We start from the raw sequence: 24,124 nt of genomic DNA on the forward strand, positions 1-24,124 counted from the left end.
CTGAGGGGCTGAGCTCAATGCAGGATGTTTCCTGGAGCCAGCCCTTCTTCCCAGACCCACTCCTCCTGCCTTTGTCGCTAGCTGGCTCCTGCATCAGCCCAGGCCACTACCAGGGCTGTTTGGGGTTTACCATGGCACACCATGACATGGTGTCCTACTCCCTGCCCTGGAATCTGCTCAGCAGGCAAAACCCAGAGCCCTGCTTCAGTCTGTCACAGAGCTGCTGCCTGCCACCTCCTGCCACAGACTCAGCCTGCACCTTCTTGCCATAAGAGGTGCTGTGAAAAAGCCCAGAGCAACCATCTGCCAGCAGTGGCTGTCCCTGTCCCCACACTGAGGAGGCCATGGAGCAGATGGGCAGCCCCAAAGTTGGTGGGTAACTTTGTGAACAGTTTCCACCTCCCAGCAGGATCCCTGCCTGGCGCCCAACACCACTTCCCAACGCCCTTTTTGGGTGCAGCTGTCACAGTGTTTGAGCTGAGAATATTTCCTGCTGCCATCTGTTCTCACTACGAAGCTGGGCTGTGGAAGGAGATAACCAGGTTTGCCTGAGTAAATCACTTTTTTAAACCTGGCCCCTCGTGGCTCCATCCAGGCTTCGCTCCATCAATCAGCAGAGCTCCCTTCCCATGCCTGAGTTCATCCCCCAGAGCTCCTTACAGCAGCAGCAAAGAGGAGATGCTGGTGATGCTGCCTAATGAACAACCATCCTAAGTACTGGGAGTTTTTACCTCCTGATGGAGCAGACTGGACAGAGCCAGCATGTTAATGACCCCAGGATGTTAATGACCCTGCAGGGCCACAGTGTGGGAAGGGGGGGAAGCAGAGCCGGCTGCTGGTGGGAGCTGCCCCCCAGGAAACTCCCTCAGCCAGGGATTGCGGGTGCAGAACACAGAAATGAGCTCATTCGAGGCCACCCTGCCCCACGGGAGGGACCCACCAACGCCTGGCCTGAAGGGGGTCACAACCACCTTCAGCCCAGCTGATGGAAGAAGAGGCTGAGGGCAGCATGGGGCTAGGGGGGGTTATTTTATTCTTTGCTTTGGTCTATACAAAAACAACTTACAGAAATAATAAAATCTTCCATTCCTGAACCACGCTCCAGTAACTGTCCATCCCTTTTTTGCAGTGGAAGCGTTGAACCACCATCAGATCTAGAGCCTCTTTTAAAAATGCATTAGATAAGGGAGGAGGGGACGGAAACACACCACTCACCAAAAAGAAGGGAAACGGGTTAAAATGTGCAACAGAGATCAGTACAAGGACACAGTTCCTAATGCTGGAGTCACTCCTCTATGGGTACTGGTAGGACAGGCAGGTACACAAAGTCAGCTCCCCAGCAGCTGATGGGAAAGAGTTAAACCACAGACATCCCCATGGCTAAAACAAAGGTCCTGGGACACGGCACCCTTTGGCTTCAGCAGACTCTGGATTGGCCTGATTAAGTTTGTGTTTGCAGAAAGCAAAGGGTTTTCCCATGTTAGATTCCTTTCCTAGAACACTAACACGCAGAACAAATATTGGGGAAGTTAGAAAGCACAAACTTAAAGACGGCAAAAGCCGTTGGCACCATATTAAAAATAAAAAAGTAATATATATTCATAGAAAAGACTATTTTGCCAATGAAAGGTCGCTAACAGTGCAGGGTTTGTGTGTTTTAAAGCTTCAGAAACAGTATCTTGGATGCTGGATGCGGCAGTAGGTGCTTGAAGGAGTCCCAGGAGGAAGGACTTTCTCCACAGACCCACAGCGAAGAAAAAGAATTGAAGAATAAAACCTCTGGTGGGAATGGAAGTTTGTCTTAGGCACTTCTGTCTCCCAAGTCCTTCTTGCGAATACTCAGCTCTGGGGCCACCCTCTTCTGTGTGGAAAAAACACCTGCATGAGGCCAGAGAGAGCTCTTGTTATTGCACTGAGGGGATGGAAGAGCCAAGGGACCCCCCAGCCCAAGGGGTGATGGGGATGCTAACCCATGGCAGCACTGGGGACCCCATCCCTGCCCCTCCCCAGGGATGAGTCCATCCTCAGACACACCAGTGCCTACCTGTGCGGGGCTGTGGGTGGGTTAGGCCAGCATGTGGTCAGCAAAGGGTGCTCGGACACCGTCACTGTAGGCGTCCATGGGGTAGTCCCCATCCATGTCCATGTGCATGTCGATGGGGTCCAGGGGGATGTCACCCGAGTACATGGGGCGGTAGCCAGGGTCCAGCTCTGCAAGGAAGGGATGTGACAACCTCAGCTCCTGCTGGTCAGAGACTTCTCCAGACCTCAGCCACCCTCCTGGTACCCCCAGCCAGGACAGTGTGTAGCATGTGCTGCTGCAAAGAACACAAGGGCCACCCACCTGCCCCTAAGTCTTGTGGCCAGGAGAGCAGCTGCCCTTGCTCCCTGAGGAGATGAGCACCCCTCTGAGCATCCCCAGGCAGGCTGGGCTGGCACTTCTTTGATAGTCAACTAAGGAAGGATTTAAACCAGCCTGGTCTGGTGAGATGAGGCCTCTGCCTTGCTAGAGCACAGCCCATGGGGGATCTCATGGAAGTACTCACCATCAGAGTAGGGCTCATTGATGGGAATCATGCTCTGAGCCTAGGAAAGAAAGAGGCAGAATTGATGAGGGGATTCACGCTCTCATGTCCATGATGCCCAGCCCAATTCTGGGTAGCAGGTACCACAGCCCAGGGCTGCTGGAGACCTGAGCTCACAGTCCACCAGCCTGCCTCAGCTTGCCAGTCACTCCCATCCAAGCTCTGTCTGGCTGCTCTGGGAGGCAGGACAGGGCCACTCCTGGGGTTCCCTGGGGAAAGGGACTCATCCCCATGCCCAGTGGGACACTCACCGCCTCCCAGGCTGCTGGGTCGTGCTTGAAGAGGGAGTTGGTGAGCTCCACAGAGACACGTTTCCTGTAGTCGGGGTTCTTGTCCTCAGAGATGCGGAAGAGCACGGCGGCCGCATAGGTGGCTGCAGGGGAAGGGCAGCAGCCTCAGCTTCCAGTGTTGTGCAAGCACCAAAGTCCCAGACCGGCTGCAGGGATGCTGGGTGGTGCAGAGCCCTCAGCACGGGGTCTGGCAGGGCAGAACCCACCTGTCCCCTCATTCCTGGAGTGCAGCAGTTCCATCAGCGGAGCTGAAGCCCCCTCGGCATCGATTGCATCTGCTGCCTCCTTGTCCTGGGCCAGCTCACACAGCACGCCAGCTGCCACGCGCTGGATGTTCTCCACTGGCGAGTAGAGGAGCTGCCAGGAGAGATCAGCAGCAACGTGAGCAGCCAGTGAGAAGCTGTCATGCTGCTGATGTGGTGTGACACATACAGGTGCCACCAGCCAGCATCATTGGCCCCAGCGCCGCGGGGCTGTGTCAGCCACTCAGGAGGTGGCAGAGGGCAGCCCCCACCTCAGCCCAGCCCCTGACCTGCACGAAGAGGGGGATGGTGTTGAGGCGGAAAATCTCCATGCGGTTCATGGGGTCCCGGGCCAGGATGTGCAGTGCTCCTGTGCACCCCTCCACGATCTCCTCCATCTTCACTCCATCCTGCCAGGGGACAAGCGCTCAGCCGGGGCACCCCACGACAGGGCATGATCACCTTGTGCATGGGCACAGGACACCCCCCAGGGACGGGTCAGCTTGCGGGGTGCCAGGCTGTGCCAGGAGCAGGGCAGAGGGGCAGCCCCAGCAGCTCCTGCTGCCAGGACTCACCGTGTAGGGCTGCTGCGTGCCGGCGGCCACGTGCCGCTGGGCATCCTGGTGAGCCTTGACCAGCAGCTGGACCAGGCGGGGGATGACAGCGGCTTCCTGCAGCGGGGCATGGTTGGCTGGGCACAGGGCCAGGTTGCGGATCAGGCCTATGGTAGCCTGGAGAAGGGGAAAGAGAGATGAGTCCCAACCACAGACCTGAGCATCGCATGTTCCCGTGTAAGCAGCCGGACGGTCCCCCTCCCACCAGATCTCTCTCCGTGGCACAGGATGACTTCACCTTCCTCCTACACCAGACCCAGCCCCCTCCCTGCGGGGTGAATATCAATTCCACCAAGCAGCCAGCACGAGCCATTTCCTCCACCAGTTGCCATCTAGGACAGGGCCCTGTGGGAGCAGGGTGGCAGCAGCCTTCCACCTTCCATGGCGGGGCACCCACGTGTCCCACCACAGGCTGGCAGCCAGGGGCTCACTCAAGTCCAGCTACAGGCTTACTCCATCCCCCAACAGCTCCCCAGCCTCTGACCTTGACCAGTGGCCACTGGTTGGGCTGGTTGAGGAGCTTGACAATGGCGGGGATGCCGTAGTTGAGCCGCACTGAGTTCTGTGCCATCTCTGCCTCAGGGTGCCGGCTGGTGAGGTGCCGGAGAGCACAGACAGCTGGCTCGGTGATGTCCTCCTTGTCACCCGCCCGCAGGATGGTATGGATCAGGGCCTCCACCCCGTTAGACTGTGTCACCAGGGTCTTGTTCTTGCTGTTGTTGCAGGTCAGGTTGGAGAGGGTACCAGTGGCACAAGTCAGCACATTCACATCGTCAGAGCTCAGCTGGTTCACCAGGATCTTGAGGACACCATCCAGGCCCTCCTGTGGGAATAGTGACCAGAGATCAGAGCAGCTTCCCCACAGATGCATCTGGGCTCAGACAGAGCCTGGGCTGCAGCCCTGTGCCCATCCCTGCTTGCCACGCTGTCCCCTCCAGACAGAGCTATCTGTGATGCTGGCACGGCGTGAGCAACAGGAGCTCCCAACATGTGGAGCTTCACTTAAGAGTTTAATGTCTCCAGCAGGTTTTCTCTGCTGGGAAGTGCAAACAATGCACCCGCTGGCACTCCCATCATAGTCCTGGGGTGACCCCGGTCCCAGCCAGGCCAGCAAGCAGCCAGCAACGGGGAAAGAAGGAGTTAAAGACACCATGGCCATGTCTCCCCCTCAATCAGCAGAGCCAGGGATGGTTCCACGCCAGCCCAAATAGTTTCCAGGCTGCATCAGGCGCTGATCTACAGGGAGAGGCAGCCCCAGCAGATGGGGAACGCATCAGGAGGCAGCAAAAGGACGGGGAAGCAACCCTGGATCAGAGCTTGGGGTCACTACCACTGGCTCCCACCCAGCCCCACAGGCAGCATCTGGCAGCTCTGATGGCAGCTCCTGGGGAAGGTGTTGAGCAGCCAGGCAGGACCAGGGCAGGCTGCTGGAGGTCCCTGGGTCCATGACTGACTGCTGGTGGCCTCAGTACCCAGCAGGATCACTGCCATGGGGAGGGGAGCAAGCAGGCCCCCACGATGCTAGGCACACATGCTGCCACAGCCTATGGGGACTAGGAAAGGGCACAAGGATGTCACTTTGGATTCACTCTGACCCAAGCAGAGGGCGAGAGGAAGCCCGGGAGCTGGTATGAAGCAGCCTCCAAAATGCTGTGCTGAAGCAGGACTCGGTGTCCTGGGGACTCACCTGTTTGGTAGCCACATCAGAGAGGTTCCTCAAGGTCCAGAGACAGTTCTGGACCAGCCTGGGGCTGGAGCTGGTCAGGTGCTTGCCCAAGGCCTGCATGCCACCTGCAGAGGAAGGGGACATCAGCCCAAATAAACACCTGGACACCCAAAGCTGCCCCAGCAGAAAGGAGGAGGGAGTGACAATGTGGTCTGGCACCCCCCAGGCGATGCCTCCAACACACAATGCAGCCTCGTGGCTTAGTGGAGCTAAATGTGGCATAGGAACACAACTCCTGAGCCAGACAGACCAGATCCTGCTCATGTGTCAGGAAAGCTCCTCAGCAGCCTTGCAGAGAGAGAAACCCAGCCCCAGGCAGCTGTGCACAGCATCAGCCCATCTCACACATCAGCCATGCAATGGCACCCGTGGCTGCATCACCCTGTCCCCACCACCCACTGGTTGGACCCCAGCCCCTCTTACCAGCCTCAACAATAGCAGGTTTGTTGCTGGGACACACCGACAGCACCTTGAGCACCCGGCTGGTGGTCCAGAGCAGCTTCTCATAGTTGTAGCTGCGCATGATCTGCACCAGGGCCTGGGGTCCTCCATTGGCCAAAATAATCAGCTGCAAGAGAGAAGGGCCATGGTCAGTGTGTGCAGCAGCTCCAGGACCAACGATGGTTCCTCCAGCTCATGCCAGGACAGAGGTTGAGCAGGACGTCCAACCCCTGGGCACACAGGAGCATTTCAGTCACCCCATCCATCCCCCCAGCATTGCACCCTAGGGTCCCTCACCCCATGAAGCCCCCCAGCCAGCCAGCATCAGGGCAGGACCAGGGGCTGAGCCCACTGACTCATGTAGGAGGAGAGAAGCAGCCAAAGAACAAAGATAGAGGCATTGCCTGGAGCAGCGGGGGGAGAAACCCAGCCAAGATCTACAAGCCAGACTGGGACAGTCTGTGCTCTGGGGACATGTCACCTGCGGGAGGTTGGACGGGGCAGAGTTGCAGACAGCACCGAGCCCACCTTGCTCTCCTGGTTCCCATAGGCAAGAAGCTGAAGGCAGTCGGTGGTGATAGCCAGGAACTTGGGGTTGTTCTTGTTCAGCAGGGGAACCATCTTCTGCAGGCCGTCAGCCAGGCGCACAGCCATCTTGGCCCCTTCCTGGTAGAGCAGCAGGTTGTGCAGGGTGGTGATGGCGTAGAAGAGGACCGACTCGACAGGCGAGCTGTGGGCAGGCAGCACAGAGCCACATCAGCGTGGGCAGCTGCCTCCAGGCTCACCAGGCTGCCAGCAGACCCCCGGGGCTGCCCGGAGCCCCAGCCCCCACCCAGTGCCCTGCAGCACTGGGTGCAAGGCCACCATGTTGCATGGCCCTAGGCTGGTTCTCGGGGAAGGGACACCTCCTTGGGACAGAGCAGACACCAAGCCCTGTCTCCATGGACAAGACAATGTGGGGGGACACTCCCCTCCTCCTGCCCCCACACAGGCTCCAAATGCAGCAAGCCCCAGGGCCTTTCATAGGCTAAAAGGCTCAAGGTCTCCCACTCCCTTGTTTTGGCATGAGGAAAAGGAGGACCCACATCCAGGGGCAGCATGAGCCCAACCCTGCTCTGTCCCTGGGCAGCTGCTGGTGTAGAGGGACCCCTCGGCTCTGCCATCCTCCTGGGACCCCCCCCAGTACCTCAGCATCCTGACCAGGGCTGGGATGCCGCCGGACTTGAAGATGGAGAGGAGGCCTTCACGGTGGTGGGAGAGGTTGTGCAGGATGCTGGTGGTGCAGCGGGCTGTGTCCAGGTCACTGGTGCTCTGCATGGTGCGGACCACGGCCGCCACGATCTGGGGCGACTGCATCAGGGCACGGCGCGAGGCCTCCTTCTTGGAGAGCTGGTTGACAATCATGGCTGCTTTGCTGACAACCACCTGGGGGGGGAAAAAGCCAGTGGGTGGGAGGGGGACCAGCTGCTGCCATCACAGCAGGGACACGAGGGATCCCACTCTGCCCAGGACTGCTGCCCATCAGGACACTGGAGTGGCAGAGCTGGCACAGCCGCACCAGAAAGACACCGTCAGGCAGCACAGGAGCCCTTACCGGGTCCTCATCATTGAGCAGCTTGGTGAGCTCTGGGATGGCACGGGTGGCCAGCTCAGCGTCATCCTGGTAGTTGATGAGGTGCACGATGGCTGATTTCAGCATCTGGGAGGGCTCTGCCAGGCGCTGCACGTTGGTCTGTTGCCCCTCCAGCTGGGTGGTGAGCAGCAGGGACCGGTCCTCCACCGTCTCAGGGTACATGGCAGCCCGGACACGCTGGGCCCGGGTCATGGCCAGCTGAGCCTCCATGTCTGCTGTGGAGGGGAAACAAGGCAGTGTGAGGCTGGGGGTCTCTCTGAGGAGCACTCCCAGCCCTGCCTCCCCATTCCAATGAGCTGAGCCAGGGCTCAGCAGCACCGACACCGTCAGCAGTCCCAGCACACGCTTCCAGGAGCCGGCGCATCAAAGTGTGACCAGATAGGGCAGCACAGAGATAAGACAACACTCAATTAAGCAAGATGATTAGGTAGCAGTCACACAAGAGCTATTAATTAAAAAATTAAGGATATTTGCAATTTGGGACCAGCTGACACTTTTAATGGAGGTAGAAGCCTTCCTTCCCTGTCAAGGATGCCTGGACAAGCACAACATGAAGGGCAGAAATGCTGCAGCAGCAGCTCAGGAGTGAAACAGCCCTCTTGGAAGGGGTAAAGGTGGGGAAGCATCCACCTCCTTTGGCTTTAGGGGCTGTGTCTCTGCCTGCTTCACCCTTGCAGAAGCAGGAAAAGACGGGCCGGCCGGGCAGGCTTTCCAGCACACGCCAGCAGCTGCAAGCCACGCTGAGACAGGCTTTCTGAGCAGGCAGACAGGCAGCAGATCTGTGGGCTGGGATCAGCTGTTCCTATCTCAATCCAACCCACCAACAGACTGGGATGCTAGTGCACAGCACCAGTGCGGGCTGGCTGTGTGCTGCCCCCACAGAAGAGCCCCTGGGTGCAGGGAAGGAGGACAGGAGGGAGTATATTTTAGGCAGCAACAACTCCCAGGGTGTGGGAGGTGCCGTGGAGGAGTGCCCAGAGAAGCAAGGCTCATGGGGGAAGTGAATGAAGGCAGGAGCTGAGCAGCTAACACTGTGGATGTGTCTGACCCCCTAGCCCTTACCTTGAGCTTGGCTCTGGCCCTGGTTCCCTCCCTGGCAGTAGCTCGTGGTGGTTGTCTTCTTGATGGTGTACTGCTTCCCATAGAGCTCGTCATCGTCCCCAAGGCACTTGCTGCTGACAGAGGGCACCTGGGTGTTGACACCAGAGTGGATGCCCGAGTCGTAGGTGTAGGTTTGCTGCCACTCCGTCACCTTGATCGGCTGCTCCATCATGTTCATCACCTCCATGGCTGCTCTGCGGGCAGGGAGGGAGCAAGTTACACTTCCAGCAGAGCGCGGGTCACCGCAGCACCCTCCTGCCCCTCTCCTGCACTGAAGGCAGCAGACCCCGGCACAGCCCACAGCAGAGGGAGGAGATGGCTATCGGTCCTCCTCCCCCACACCAGATGAAAGGAGGCACCGGGATGACGAACCCACAGCTCAGCACTTTGCTCCTCCTGTTCAGACACGACCGGCGGCTGCAGCCGGCGCAGACCGGGACTGGCCGAGCCCTCAGCCGTGTCTCAGCGCGGCAAAGGTGTGAACAGGCTCTGCCTGTCACGGGGGGTCCCCGCAGACCAGACAGACCACCGACTTTTTAAAGACCAATTTGAAGAGACGGGACCTGCCAGAGCTGGAGAGAGCCTTAAGGCTGAAGCTCCAATAAAAAATAAAACAAAACAAAACAAAAAAACAACCAAACCCACAAACCTTTTTAGAAGCCTACTGGAACACTCCTAAAGCACCTAAAAATACCCAGGCAAAGCCACTGCCTCGGCTCTCCCGTGAGTGCTCATGGCTGGTCCGCGGCTATGCCGAGCACCGCGCCGTGGCTGCAGGATGTGGGGGCACAGCCCAGCACTCGGGACAAACCAGCCGAGGTTGTCTGCAGGCAGGGCTGAGTTCCCTTGTCTTTAATTTTGGGATCCAGGGAGAGGGAGGAAAGGGGGATAGCTCACGGCTCAAGCCCTGAGATCACCGGGGCAGGCGACGCTGCAGGGCTGTGAGTCACCAGCCCCACATCCATCCCCCCAGAGGGGCGGGGCGGGGGGAGCGCCCAACCCAGGCTCCCTCCGGAATTCCTGCACCCTCCTCGGCCGGGTTGAGATGAGTCAGAGTTTCAACAGCGATAAGAAGCGCGGGGAGCAGCAGCCGCGCTTCCAAACACCGGTAATTAATTACCACCTTCATCACCTCCACCCAGCAGGCCGGACCCCTGGCCCCACTCCAGCCGCAGGGACCAACCCGGCTGGTGGGGTACCCCCTTTGGGGGAGCAAAGGGAACGAGCCCCCCGCCAGCCCCCCGTCACGCCGACGGCTGAGTCAGGGCGTCGGGTGGTGGCCGAGGACGCGGGTTGCGTGGCCCGGCGAGGCTCGGCGGGTCCGGGCTTGGCGCGGCTCGCCCCAGCGCTGCCGGCTGTTCCCAAGGAGCGGCACAGGCTCCCAAGGAAAAAAACAACAAAACACACATTCCCGGGGAGTAGAAGCTGGGTGGGAGGCAGGAGCCCCCCGGGCTGGATGCATCCTGCGTTCTACCATGGCTCGTTCCCCCCCCCGGAGCCGCTCCAGAGCGCTGCTGCTGCCCGTTCAATATTTATCTTTTTTTCTGTTTTTGTTGCTGTCAATCCGCAAACTAAAGTGCTGCTCCGGCTTTAATGGGTCGTGCATTATGCATGTTGATAAGGCAGCAAGAGAGGGACACGGGTAATGGAGGGCAGCGGGAGCAGAGTCCTCCCTGGGCAGGGCGTAGGAGTCGGGGGGGGTCTGTTTAGTGGGGGGGGCGGTGACACGGGGTGCCAGGGGCAAGCAGGACCCTGCTCCCCAGCTGGGTTTGGCCAGGAGAGCTCCTATGCCACACACATTCATGAGCTGTTGTCTTGGTGTTTGGGAGAGCAAACCCACTGGGCCACCCCAGCTACGCCAGCAGAGTCTCCAAATTGTGTCGGGAAGCCCGAGAAAAAGCCAATCCAGACCCTGTCTGAGAGCAGCACCCAGCAGCTGGGGCCACCAGGGATGGGCACTGCATGGCATGGGGGGATTCTCCCTCCCCAGGAGCCCCCAGAAGGGATCACAGACACCTCACTGAACATAACACACCCATCCTTACCCTGGAGCATCACCCCACCAACAGCCCCTGGGGGCTGCTCATGAACACAGGCAACCAGCGAGGCCGGTGACACCCGAGGTGACAGGGCCAGCGGAGCTCATGCCAGACACCCCAGCAGCAGGCAGTGACATTTTCTGAACCCTGTATCAAGTGCCCTCTGCCTGTCACTCAGCAAGGGCCAGATGCCTGGCGTGAGTTTGTTCCATGGCTGGGCTCTGTCCTCAGATGTCCTTCCTCCTCCACAAGATCAGAGATAGGCAGTCCCCAGGCATAGGATGATGGTTACAACCGAGCTCACCTTCACCAGGAGCCATTTCTGGTGGCAAATGGATGCAGTGGGGCAGATCCCCCCCAGCAGCCAGGGAAGGGGAGCCAATCACACAGGAAGAGAGAAGCAGGAGGATTTGGGGCACATTTGGAAGCATCTGCCCCGCAGGATCAGCCATGAGGATGGGGATGCCCGGGTGGGCTCCAGCCCCACACAACCAGGCTGGTGGTTTCTGAGGAGCCTGGCCCTTGCCCCCCCCCTCCCAGCTGTTATTAACCAGAGCAGGAGCACAGGAAGGGCAGAGCAGCAACTCAAGAGCCCACATAGCACCAAGGACACAGGAGAACACTCCCAGAACAGTGAAAAAAAAAACAAACAAACAAAAAAACAGGAGACAGTGACAGAGACGTAGGGGACCCCACAGAAGGGACAGCAAGTTTGGGGCAGAACCTGCAATCTGTCCCTGACCACGATGGGGAACTGGCTGGGCTGAGGGGGGGCTGCAGCCGCCCCCATGCACCGGGGAGCCAGGAGAAGGTTAATCCTTCCTCTCCCACCACTTCCCGCAGCCAGGAGGCCAGGAAGGCCGCGGGAAGGCAGAGGAAGCTCCTGCGGCTGCGAGGCTCCGGCCAGCGGCTCATCCGCCCCCGGCGCCATTTGATCCGCGTCCAGGCAGCACCGTGCCCCCCCTCACCCCAAAGAATCGTCTGCGGAGGAAGTCTGCAGCAAACACACAGCCCCCAGCCTGACCAGCCCTTCCCTCCGGCTGCCAGGAGAAGCCTTCACACGGACTCACCCAGAACAGCAGCAGGGAAGCCATGGACGCTGCTTCAGGCAGAAATATCTCCTGCTCAGGAACTTCCTGGGAGTGGGGGGCCCGGGAGGGGTCTAGAGGGTGGTCACCCTTGAGTAGGGGGGGCACAGAGCACCCCAATACCTCAGCCTGCCCTAGTCCTATGCAGAACACACTGTGCTGCCAGCCCAGAGCAGTGTGGGGTGCCAGCTGCAGCCCTCATGCTCACACACGTCCTTCCTGACCCCACTGGGAATGGGGAGCAGGTTCTGGAGGGGCCCCCACTCAGGAACCACATTGTGCAAGGGATGAGTTGGGCTGCAGGAAGCATAGAGGTGATTGTAATTACAGCCACTTCAGCTTTTAGGAAAAGGAAAAAGGCAGTTGAAGCAATTCAACAAATGCAGTGAGAGAAAAGCCTATTTTAGAAGCACTTAGGCTACACACAAGCCATCTCCGGTCCTCCCCCCACATGGAGAAGCCAGGGGATCAGGGACCACTCACTCTGTGAGGCTGGGGTGAGGAGCCTCGAGAGCCAGAGCCCTCCTGGGGCAAGGGCACCCCAGGGAGCTGCACCCTGAGGTCCACCAACACCTGCAACTCCTGCCCAGAGACACCCAGGAGGGACCCTAGTGCACCAAGGGCTAATGAAGGAGGGCAGCAGCTAACAAAGCTACTGCAGATGCTGCAACAGCCCCAGAACTGCACAAAAGCTGCAGTGGTTTTGAAGAGGATCCCTCACAGGAACACACAGCAGGAGGAGGCAGAGAAAGAATCTTTTGAAGACCTTGCCAGCATCAATGGGAAGTGTTAACTCAGATCCTGGTTACCAGAAACCTTTTCAATGGGTCTTTACAGTGAAGATAAGTGGAAGAATTCAAAGGGGAATAAGAGCAGCTTGAAGTTTAATGAGGAGGAGACAGGCAACCAGCTTCTCGTTAGCAAGTGGGCTGTAATGGCGAGGCCTGCCCAGTCCTGTGCAGAAAGGAGCTGATTGCCTTTGTTCATCAGCACTGACAAATCCAGAGCAGCTCCTGGCCACCCTACCAGCTTTGACAACTTCAGAACCTTTGAGGAGGACAGCAAGGTCTAAGAGCTGCTCTTTAGACCCAGCCTCCCTCCCTGGAGAAGGCTCTAAACCCCTTTTTGTTTTCCAGCTGCTCCCGATGAGGTTAAGTTTGAGCTGCCAAAAGCCCTGTGCAAAGCTCCTGCTATTTAGGGAGTTCCACATCCCTTGAGCATGGCCAGCCCAGGCTCCAGGTGGCAGAACTGGCCCTGGCAGTGCAGATCTCTGCCACCACCTGCTCCAATGATGCTCTCCCTGAGCCTCTGGAAGTGCCTCGCCTTCACCTGAACTAATAGCTCGTGACAGCTCCAGCACATGCCAAGTCCAGGCTGGCACATTTTGGCACTTCACAGCCCAACATGACAAGGTGTTATCCACCAGGCACACTCCAGTTGCGAAAGCACGAGCGATGCCAGCACGTCACCCACCCTCCCGCAGGACCCGGCCCTGGGAGGGGTTTCCCAGGGATATTCACCCACCAAAGACCCACTGAGGGGACCCTGGCAGAGCATCTCCCCTCCCCACATCCCTGCTGGCTGACACAGACACCACCATCCACGGGGGCAGCAGACCCATGCAGGCACACCCCCTCCTCAGTGGGAATTTGCTGATCTCATTAGAAAGGCTGCTGGGAAAGATGGGAACGTGCCACTCGTCCGTGGAAAGGAGGACTGGCATGATGCAATTTATCACAGTAACTCCATCTGGATAACAAAGAAAAAAAAAATTGTTTCAAAGAGCACAAAGAACAAGTTGTTCTTTAAGAACACAATAATTGCAGGCTTTAAAATTAGGCTTAGAGGCTGAAGGCTCTTCCCATCTCAAGAAACGTGGGATTTTGCTACCTGGCCCTGATGCTACTGGGGGAGCTGAGGCAGTGGGGAGGGACACAGAGCTGCTGAGCCCTGACTTAATTTCTCCATCCAGTTGCATTATATCTGTAAAGTTCAGACGCTTCACAAGAAATTATCACCAACACCCGTCAGCACCCAGCCTGTCAGAGCAAGTTAATGATTTGTCACCAGGGCTCTGCCCGCACGTCACAGCAATTACAGCACTGCTCCTGACAGCAGCCAAAGGTCTCTCCCCCACCAGGGAGGCACACATGCTTTACTTAGCTACCACCCCCAAAAGCCATGCAGGACCAGGGCGCATCCCACCCCCTGGGGTCCGTGTGTCCCTCCAGCCACAGGCTCCCCCTGAGAGGGCACCATGGCTCACTTGCCTCCAGCTCCTGCAGGCTGCATCACTCAGGTGTGGGATACCTGGGAAACATGGCACATTCCACCTTCACTCTCGATCTCCTGCTCAGGGTCTCAGAAGGGGCCCGAGGATGTCTCTGCTCAGATGAGAGCAGCCATGGAGGGCTCAGCAGTCACAGCAGGAGGCTCCTGCCCTATTTGCAAAGTGACTTTGGAGCTGGGTGACCCAGGCGTGTCAAAATGCCTCCAGGCCCATCAGCAGCCACAGCAAAACCCAACAGGGCAGACATATTTAGAAGGGTATGTCAAACCTCTGCCTAATTAGAACCATCTCCCATCTCCCCCGCAGCCGCTGACGAGCCGTGCAGCATTCCTGTGCCCCCGGAGGTGGGAAGCAGAGAGGGAGAGGAGCTCTGCCCATTGAGGCACCTGTTTAGATCCAAAGCCAACTCGTTTAAGCACAGCCATTACTTTAGATACTTAGGTCAAGTTTTAAGATCTGTGCCCTCACACCCCCACTGTCCTCCACTGCTTCACCAAACTGCGTCCATGGGGAAGGGGGAAAAAACAACACTCCCAAAGCAGAGAACACGGCAGTGACTCAGTGCAGCAATTGCTGGTGTCCTCCCAAGCTGCCATCCCAGCAGCTTCTGTTGGCACAGACTGACCTGGGATACACCACCAAACTGAGCCCTGGTTCTGGGTGACAGTGGGTGCTCCACACACCCTGCTGCAGGGCCTGTCTAGGTGGGAGAACACCAACCGAAATCAAGGTAAAAGCTGAAGTCCAAGTAGACTCACACGGTTTTAATAGAAATTAAATTTCTTTTTAACTTCTGTTAATTAGAAGCCAGTCTAATTTAAACCTTCAAGACTAGTGCAAGCCTGAGTACGGATGCTGCAATTAAAGTCTTGCAAGTTCCCTGCAAAGACGAGGCCAAGGGCAGCTCCGCTCCCGAGGGCTCTGCCATCTGTGAGCGGCAGCAAACCCGGAGATCTACAAGTGTGATAAAGAGCCAAATCCCATCAAGTGCTCCCGCACCAAAAGGCAGCCTGGAGGAGAAGCCACCGGCACAGGCACAGCCCCAGCGGAGCAGCCGTGCAGCTGCACCCCACTCACCCTCCCCCAGCTGCTGGAGCCAACTACGGATTTCAGGTGGGGGGAAAAGAAGCAGGAGAGTTGATGGGATTAGAACAGCACCGAATATTACACAGAAACACAGCACTGGCACCAGGGGGGGAGTTCTCCAAGGTCCCCAGCTGCAGCCCCATGCCACCGAGGGGGTCTGGGGTCGAGGCTCCAGGCACGGTGCACATCACCCCCAGGCCCAGCTGTGGCAGACCCCCAGCAGCCCAGCACAGCCCCGCTGGGGAAGCCCACGCTTCCTGGAGCCGGCGAGCCACACTGCCAAGACAATAGACCATGAACGCCATTGTCTGTCAGCAAAGGCCCTGCCGTGGCCTCCCCACCTTCCCCAGTGCTCCCCAAGCCTTGGGAAGCCACCTCTGCTCCAGCACCCACGCAGAAGCCAGTTGCAGAGGGGAAAAAAAACCCTCAGCTGCTGATGCCAGGAGCTCTGTGCCCTCCCGCCCTGATGACCAACTTGTTTAAGCCAAATTAGCAGTAAAATGGGTTTTTCATGACGCTTTATGGAAATCCTCCAAGGCGATGAACGATTACAAGCTTCAAAGGTGCAAAGATGGTTCCACTGGGCACCCCGCATCCCTCCAGCCAACCCTGATCACAAAACACTTACAAGGACACAGAAAGGGACCTTAAACCCCCGCCTCAGCCCCGTTACTGGCCTGGTGCCCACTCCGTCCCAAGAGCAGGGCCAGGAGCAGACCCTGTGGGCACCGCGCCCGCCCGAGATGCCAACAACAGCCACGAGCAAACGCCCCCGGCAGCACCAGCTCAGCTCCAACCCCATCCCCATGACAGCTGCTGGGGAGACGCTTCGCCCCCAGCTCCCTGCCAGCCTGGTGGCAGACGGACCCAGGACCACCGGGTGTTGGGGCTGGCAAGCGGCACCAGCGCCAAAACCAGCACGACGTGGGCTGGAGCAGAAGGTGCAGCAACCACAGGAGACAGACTCAGCTGGGTCACGGGGGTGTCCCTACCCCCACCATCATCCTGGTCCAAGGAACATTGTGCCAGAAATGGAGCTCATCAGGACACCCCAAGAGCATCGCGGCAAAGCCGGGGGTTGCAGGGATGCTGCTGCCCAGTGACGAGCAGTGCAGGCTGCTGCCTTGTGACTGTGCGGGTGTGACAGCCAGAGGGTCACTGGGGACCGTCCATGTCAGGCGGCTGTGCCCTCCCGGACAGTGATCACACCCTCTTCTAGCAGCACAAAGGTCTCTCCAAGTTGCTTGTACAACAGCCTCCTTCTCCAGGCAACTCCCAGAAACATTTCAGCGTTATCCTTTCATCTATGCTGCAAACCTGATTAATTAAGCTAATCACTCAGCTAACACAATTAGAACGCTCCCTCCTCTCCAAAGGCCTGACAAAAAGACAGCCGAGTTTTGCTTCCCCATGTTTCCCCTGCACGGAAATCCGCTGACAGCCACCCGCGGGGGGCCCAGCTGGGATCTCCCCGCACACACACGCAGAGCTGTGCCCAGCTCCTCTGCCCCAGAACCGGTCCCACAAGGCCATCCCGGTCCCTTCGCAGCTCCTCAGAACCCCGGCCAGGGTAGCAGCACCAAACACCCCCGGGACGAGCCGCGGGCACACTCGGGCTGAAGACCGGGGGGCAGCCCCGTCGGGACCCCCGGGGAGCCTCGCGCGGGGTGCGGGCAATGCGCGGTGACTCAGGGCACGCGGGCTGTGGCACCCAGCAGCCACAGCTGACGTCAGAGCCCCAGGGCCACCTGGGCGAGCAGCGTGCCAGGGCCGCGCCCGGGGAGCGGCGGCTGCCAGCGCGCCCGGGCGGTGCCGGGGTCGGAGCCACCGCCTCGTACCGGGGCCGGAACTCGCGAACTCGTTCCCGCAGCGGCGAACAGGGAGCGGGGCTGGGACAACCCGCGGGGAGTCGCCCCGGGGACCCGCCCGACCGGATCCGCGCAGCCTGCGCTTGGACGCCAGCAGACCGCGGCGCTGGCCCCGGCGCCGCCCGGGACGAGCCGGGCTCACGGGCAGCAGCACACGGTTCTGCTGCCTACGGGGAGCCCTGCTGGGACTCCTGCGGCGGGACCGACCGGGGCGCCCGGCGTTGCCCAGCCCGGACACCGAGTCCCTCCCAGCTCCACGAGCGGCCTCTCCTCCACCACACCCGGCGAAGCACCCCCCGGCCTCAGCACTCCCAGCCCTACTGCGGCTGCCTCGGGCCCACTCCCGTCCCGTCCCGTCCCGTCCCGTCCCGCTCACCTGCCGCCGATCCCTGCACCGTCTCCGCTGCCCGCCCCGCTCCTGCTCGAACAAAAGGCGAGCAGCGCCCCGCGCCCCGCCCCGCCCCGCAGCACCGCTATTGGTCTGCAGCACGTCAGTCAACTGCGGGCACCGCCCCCGCCCGCCCTGTTTATCCACTCTCCATTGGCGGGGGCGCGGCCGCCCCGCCCATCACCGGCAGCCGATTGGACAGCAATGAGGGGTGGGCGGGGCGAGAAGATGGGAGGGGCAGGGCGCGACCGCCAGGGGGAGCACCTGAGTGACGTCAGTGGGCGGGGCGAGGCGGAGACCTTCGGGGGGTGCGGAGACCTCCGAGGGGTGCGGGGACCCCGCGGAGACCTGGGGTCCCCTGCAGCCTCTCCCCTCTGGAGAGAGGGGTCCGGTCCTGGAGCAGCCCCCAGCCTCAGGAATGGGAAACTGAGGCAGCGGGAGGGGCTGGGGAAGGGCCCGGAGGCTGACGGCAGCGGTGTCATCCCGGCTCTGGACAGACTGGTCCAGCCGGGTGCTGCCACCGCGTCTCACCCGCTCCCCGCCGGCCCTGGGCGAAGCCTCTGTCACCAGGCGCCAGGGCCCATCCCAGCCCGTGGTGAGGATTCCACACTCCCCACATTTGGTCGAGGGGACACATCCTGCACACCCCCCATCAGCCCCTGCACAGTCCTCTGCGGCAGCGGCTGCGGGCACTGACTCAGTCGAGGAATCACAGCTTTGGAGGGAGGAGGGAGACAGAAGGAGCAACAAAGTCCTCCAGCAGAAATCGGGATTTCATGGTTGTGCACAGAGCTGGGGTCAAAGCGCTTGCCAGGGCCCTCCCAGCACGGGCAGAAAGGGGCACATGGCACAGCAAGGCTCAGTGTGACATGGCACAGCACAGTGTGACACAGCATGGCTGAGATGATGGGCAAAAACTCATTTATATTCATTCTTGGTCAAGGTCGGGGAACCAGGGAAGCCTTCCTGGTGTTAACCCACCTCATCCCATCTCCCGGGCCCTGCTTGCACCCCGTGTCCCACCTCTGCTCTACTGCCACCTCCCCACGGTCCAGCTCTGCCAGCCCTGCATGCCACAGAGGGACAGTGGCCATGCTCAGTCCTAGTCACCACCAGGGTCACACCACCTCTTGCAGAGCTGCTGCTCGATGCTTCTAGGAGCACCAGACCCACCCAGCACCTCCACACCCAGCAGCTGCGTGTGGGAGCAGGGAGACTCTGAGCATCCCAGCTGGGTCTGGCAGAAGAGCCATGTGCCCCTCGGGGCTGGCGAGGGGACACGATGACCAGGCACGAGTCAGAGCAGGGTGGAGGCCTCACGGACCCTGTGCCCCCCTCACCCAGCTGGTTGGGAAGATAAACAAGCCTTTGCCCCCTGGGATGTGATGCCAGTGTGCTGGGCTGAGCTCTTACCCCTGATCTGGGGTGTAAATGCTGCCAGCCACACCCCTGCGGGCTGGTGGACCCCTCCCAAGGGTGGCCGTGACCCATCAGTGACAAACCCAGTCCCTCCCAAGGGACAGGACAGCCTTGCCCTGTACTAGGGTTCCAGAGATTGTCTCCCCCACTGTTGCCTGCCCTCAGTTGTGCCCTGAGCTCTGTCTGTGGGTCTGGGGGCTCAAGCCCTGTCCCCCAACCCAGCCCAGGGATGGCAAAGCTGGGAAAACCCTGGCAAAGAGGAGCTGTGGGGAAGGGCAGGGTGGGGTGCTGGCAGCTCCCCACCAGCCCCTGCCTTCCCTTCCCTTCCCTTCCCTGCCCTGGGGCAAACGCAGTGATTCAGCCTCTCGGTTTCAGTCCTGGCCGCCAGCTTCCAGGGGAGCAAGAGCGGGAACACAAACAGGAGCAGGAGGTGGCCCCTCACAGTTCCTGTGGCAGCACATCCCAGCCCCAGGGAACCCCAAGACAGAGGCATCTGGGAAAAGACCCGTCCGGATTTTATTAAAATTTCAGCACCAGTAAATATATATATATATATATATATATAAAAAATCAAAGCAACTGTGCAAGTTGGGAAGTATTAAATTAACAGAGCTCAAGGCTACAGAAGGCTGGTGTGGCAAAAAAATCAAGGCACACGTGGCAGCATGGGAACACCAGCACTCCAGGAGCTGCGCTGTAGCCCTGGGCTCCAAAGGGACCCCAAGCTTTGGGGGCTGCCAGGAGGGATGGGAGGCTGGAGGCAGGGTAGGAACCCCAGGGGAGCTCCAAGGAGATGCAGGACCATCATGGGAGCCCAGCTCTGGCAGCACTGTGCATGGGTCCCAGAGCAGGGGCAGCCCATTTAGTCCCTTGAAACAGCACAGGGGTTGATCCTGGTGCATCATCCACAGCTCCTGAGGAGGAGCTGAGGGACACTGCAGGCGACCAGGGCTTCTAGGGACAAAGGGATCAGTGATGGGCTGGGGTCAGCTCCCAGGCAGGCAGGGAGGTTCGGCAGTGCCATTGCTCCACCGACAGGAATCAGGCTGCACTGAGGGCAGCCTGGGTGTCCAGAAGGAAGATGTAGCCTTGCCACAGGGTGCTGGGCAGGATCAGTCCTTCCTCATGAGTCGGAGATTCTGTGCAGCGGCTGGCAGGATCCTGTAGCCCAATGTCCCCAGGGTGGTGTCAGAGGGCCACCAGCATCCAGCTCTGCTAGGGCTAGGAACCACCTTACCCGACTCATTGCAGGGTCTCTGAAAACAAGTAGGGTTTGGTGGCACCGGGACATGGGCAGCAGTCACCCCCCTATCCACCACACGCCCCCTGCTCCACGTTAGGAACCTTGATCAGCTTTGTCCCCCTTGGTCTTGGGATCTTGCCACCACTCTGCGAAGAAGCCCTCCTCGTAGTCACCCTCACCCTCAAACTCGATGTCACTGGGCAAGTCCAGTGGCTCCAGCACTTCACCACCATCCACCTCCATCTGCATCACAGGATAGGCAAGGGGCAGAGAGGCTCAGCAGCCCCATTCAGAACCGCTCTGGGGGTCAGACTCCTCTCTCCGAGGAAGAGCCCTGCCCCAGGGCACCCACAGCACCCACCCACACCCCAAAAAGCACTGGGCTGCACCCTCCTTTACCTCATCATCAGCCTGCAGGAACTGCCTGGCAAAGTCCAACATCTGCTTCTGGACAGCCGTCCGGTTGTGGTAGCGCACAGCTTCCTGGGCATGGGGAGGAGAAGGGGTCATATCAGCCCCTCTGGCATAATCCTGGGATGGTGGTGGTGGTAGGGGGGGGAACAGGGGGTCCTCACCGGCCGGGGCTCAAAGTCCTCATCCTGCAGGCGCCAGCGCTCGCGGTGGAAGCGGTAATAAACCAGGTTCTGCTGCATGACAGCATCGCCCGGATCGAAGAGCATGTAGCTGGAGACGCTGCGCACCGCGTCCCGCACGTCGTTCACTGTGAGGAGCAGCAATGGGTGACACGGGGGATCATCCCGGGGTGCCCCAGGGCACGTTCTCCCCCCCGCCCCCATCAGCACTCACGCTTGTAGTAAGCAAACTGCAGGTAGTGGTACATGGTGGCCACGAACTTCTCCACGAAGTAGCCACCCACGTTGGGGGTGAGCTCGGTCTCACAGTCCACCTTGCACTGCAGCACGCTCACAAAGTGGTCTGGAAGAAGGCATCAGGCACTGTGCTCCAGCAGCCCCTACCCCCCCAGCCTGCCAGACCCCTTCCCCACCTCCCAGTCACCTGCGATGGCGGGGTAGAAGTCCTTGAACTCCTCCAGCTCGTAGGCTCCCTCGCAGCCAGCAAGGCAGTCCTCGTACGCCTTGTAGTACTCAGCCAGTGCCTGCTCCATGTCAGCCGCGCTGCTCCGGAAGTCCCCGTTGTTGTACAGCTTCACTGAGCGCACAAATATCGGCTGCAGGGAGCAAGCAGGCACCACTCAGCTCCTCACCAGGTGCTGCAGCTCCATGCGGCCCAAGGCAGCTCTGTCCTCACCACAGGCCTCACTGAGATGCTCTTTTATTGGCAGGAGGTGACCAGGACAATGAGCGGTCCCTTCTCTTGGGGTTCAGCAGGACCAGGCACACACAGAGAGCTGGGGAGCCCCAGTCCCTCTCCCACTACAGCCCCATCCCATCCTCACCTCATAAGGTTGAGCCTCCAGGTCAACCAGGTATTCATCCACATCCAGCATCGTCCTGTAATAGTTCAGGTACCTCAAGGTCATCTCATGCTTGGGGTTCTTCTGCAGGAAGGTGTGGGCAGCGGACACTGCTTTCTCAATCTTATTTGACTGGGGAAGGAGAAAGAGCCAGTGCAGTGGGCTGATGTGGAGGGCTCAGAACCCTCCAGACCAGAGGGATGCAGGGCAGAAGGTTGGTCCTTGGGGAGGATCCACGTCATGCGGGTTTTATCCACATATCCACTCCTCTCTGGGGTGCTGCCACCAGCCTGGGTGAGCAGCCCCGCTCCCCAGCTGCTTTATGAGCTCTCAGGTTGCAGTTTCAGGGGAGTGAGATTGGGAGGGTTGAATGAACCCTCCATGAGACGGGTTGTGGCCAGAGCAAGGGAGAGGAAAAAGCATTAAAGCTTTGGCCAGGCTGTCCCTTGCCACTGCCAAGAACTAAAGCAGCACCCACGCTGGTGGCAGGCCAACAGCACAGCTTGGGACCCCACTAGCACTCATGCCTGGGGAAGGGACTGTCACCTGCCAGAGCCACTCTGGCCAAAGTCAGGTCACCCCAGAGCTACGCCTTACAAAACCTCCCTCCACGTCTGCACTGCGAGCCCGAGAAGAGCTTCTCCCTGCAGAGCATCCAGACACATGTCCTGAACCAATCACAGTGACATCAGACCCACCAGCTTGGCCCCCTCTGGTGAGACAGTCCCTGGGTCTCCTTCCCCAGGCAATGCTCTGCCTGGCCAGGGGCACCCTGAGGACCCAGGCAACACAGGGCACAGATGACACAACCAAAGGGGCCCCCAGTCCTGGGCACGCTCCTCACGCCCTTCCTGATGGGTCCCAGATGATGCTGACGTGCCACGGTGCAGGGGCAGGATGGAGGAGCCGGGGGATGTGCACCAGATGGGGGGGGTGCAGATCAGGGGGTGCAGGCTGGTGGTGTAGGATGGAGGCACAGGATAAGGGTGTCAAAGGGGAGGCTCAAGAGGAGGGGCGTGGGTGAGGGGAGCAGAACAGGCGTGCAGGATGAGGCACGGGGAGGGGGAATGTGTCCGATGGGGGGGAATAGTGAAGGGGCACAGGACGGAGGGGTAGAAGAGGAGATGCAGACACAAGCGGTGCAGGACAGAGCCACAGGACCCCCGCAGTCCCTAGGCCAGGGAAGCCCCTCAACCCCCCCCATCCAAGAGCCACGTTGCGCGGTATTAGCGTGCCCCCGGGGCACCGCACCGCCTTACCTTGAAGAGCGCGTAGTGCAGGTACTGGTAGGGCAGCCGGCGCTGGAAGTCGCGCAGCGTTTGCGCGGGAGGGTAGCGAAGCTGGAACACTGGCAGGTCGCGCTTGCAGGCGCGCAAGCAACCGGCGCGGTGCAGCAGCCGTCCGAAGAGCTGCATCTCCCGCTCCCACTCCCACGCCGCGGGGTGCCCCTCCGCGGGTGATTCCTCGGCCGAGTCTCCGGGCGCGGCGCAGCGGCGGTGACAATGCGCTTCGCTGTCGCGGAGCAGGCGGTGGAGCCGCAGACTGGCCTCCAGCGCCCGGGCGCTCTCCGCCCACTGCGCGTCCGCGTACTGCGCCAGCGCCCGCGAGTAGGCGCGCTGCAGCGGCTCCAGCGCGTCCGCGGGGAACCCCCGCACGCTGTACTCCTCGTACTGCGCCGCGCACAGCCCCACCGCCAGCAGCAGCACCAACACCCCGCCGCCCATCCCCGACGCCGCCGCGCACTGCCCGCGCAGCCCCGCGCACCACTCCGCGCAGGGGGGCGGGCGGCGGGGAAGGGGCGGTGCGCGGCGGGCGCTCAGGGTCTTAGTGCGGATGTCGCACCGCTGCACACCGCTGCGCACTCCTCTGGCGCCGCGCCCTCCCCACGCCCTCTTTAATCTGCTGCTCCGCAGGATGCGCTGGGTCTGTGCGGGTTTGCCCCATGTCCTGCAGCGCCGGGGTGCCCGCAGTGCCACCCAGCGCTGCCCCTGCCCAGGGTTCGGTGCCAGCTGGTGCCAAGCCGGAGGCCACACGCTCCGTGCCCTGCCAGCCCCAGGGCTGCCCCACGCCAGGCCTCGGCACGGCCACAATGGCCCCAGCCCAAGTCTAGCGCTTTGCTGCCAGCGGGACAGTGGTGCTGAGAGCGGCCACAGCGCGGGGCAGGAGCCAGGACACCGTTGAGGTTTCTCCCGGCCGAGCAGAGGCCGACAGCAGCACGGGGGCAAGCAGGCTGGGGTAGCATCGCCCCGAAGTTAGTGTTCACTACCCCCAGAGCCAGGCCTTGAGTCCATCGTGACGTGGGGAGAGCCCTGAGCTCCCGCAGTTCCTCTCGATGCTGTAGGGAGGTGAGGAGCACCCTGGTAGTGCCTTGCTTGAGCTTCTGCTCCCACCTCTATCACTGTTCCCCGTGGAAGCTGGATTTGGGTTTGGGTTAGGGACTCCCACTTCCCACTCAGGACTTACCAAGAGCTCTTCCCACGGTGTTTGTCTCTTGCTGATGGGTTTGAGGGAGCAGTGATGTGAGGGCAATACATATGTGTACATTTGGTGCTGCTCGTGTCTGGCAAAGACTGTCAGGGGGGCTAGTTTCACTTTTTTATTCCTCACCACTCAGTCAAAACTCAGTCGGCAGGAGG

At 60.2% G+C, this 24,124-nt stretch overlaps 2 protein-coding genes across 6 annotated transcripts; both read right to left on the minus strand.

Moving 5' to 3' along the window:
- Positions 1–1,001: 1,001 nt before the first annotated feature.
- On the minus strand, positions 1,002–17,444 carry JUP (junction plakoglobin). 5 transcript variants are annotated; one of them, XM_030466008.1, is made up of 15 exons: positions 17,380–17,444; positions 8,594–8,826; positions 7,493–7,746; positions 7,085–7,323; positions 6,427–6,628; positions 5,881–6,025; positions 5,419–5,522; positions 4,216–4,554; positions 3,693–3,848; positions 3,408–3,527; positions 3,082–3,232; positions 2,837–2,958; positions 2,547–2,586; positions 2,045–2,211; positions 1,002–1,878 (listed from the first exon to the last, which is right to left on the minus strand). In XM_030466008.1, the coding sequence occupies exons 2-14, from the start codon at positions 8,817–8,819 to the stop codon at positions 2,066–2,068; spliced, it is 2,244 nt and encodes a 747-aa protein (XP_030321868.1). In that variant the 5' UTR covers positions 8,820–8,826; positions 17,380–17,444; the 3' UTR covers positions 1,002–1,878; positions 2,045–2,065. The 5 variants fall into 5 exon arrangements, with proteins under 5 accessions (XP_030321868.1, XP_030321872.1, XP_030321871.1 ...); XM_030466012.1 differs by having other exon boundaries at positions 7,493–7,743; positions 17,380–17,435; XM_030466011.1 differs by having other exon boundaries at positions 8,594–8,821; positions 17,380–17,400.
- Positions 17,445–19,394: 1,950 nt separating this feature from the next.
- On the minus strand, positions 19,395–23,212 carry P3H4 (prolyl 3-hydroxylase family member 4 (inactive)). Its single transcript, XM_030465726.1, has 8 exons — positions 22,748–23,212; positions 21,471–21,620; positions 21,071–21,242; positions 20,861–20,989; positions 20,629–20,774; positions 20,453–20,536; positions 20,155–20,296; positions 19,395–20,066 (listed from the first exon to the last, which is right to left on the minus strand). Exons 1-8 carry the CDS (start codon positions 23,210–23,212, stop codon positions 20,053–20,055), a joined length of 1,302 nt encoding a protein of 433 aa, XP_030321586.1. The 3' UTR covers positions 19,395–20,052.
- Between the last annotated feature and the right edge of the window lie 912 nt (positions 23,213–24,124).

This window comes from Calypte anna, chromosome 27 (genome assembly GCF_003957555.1).
Source record: "Calypte anna isolate BGI_N300 chromosome 27, bCalAnn1_v1.p, whole genome shotgun sequence".
Lineage (NCBI taxonomy): Eukaryota > Metazoa > Chordata > Aves > Apodiformes > Trochilidae > Calypte > Calypte anna.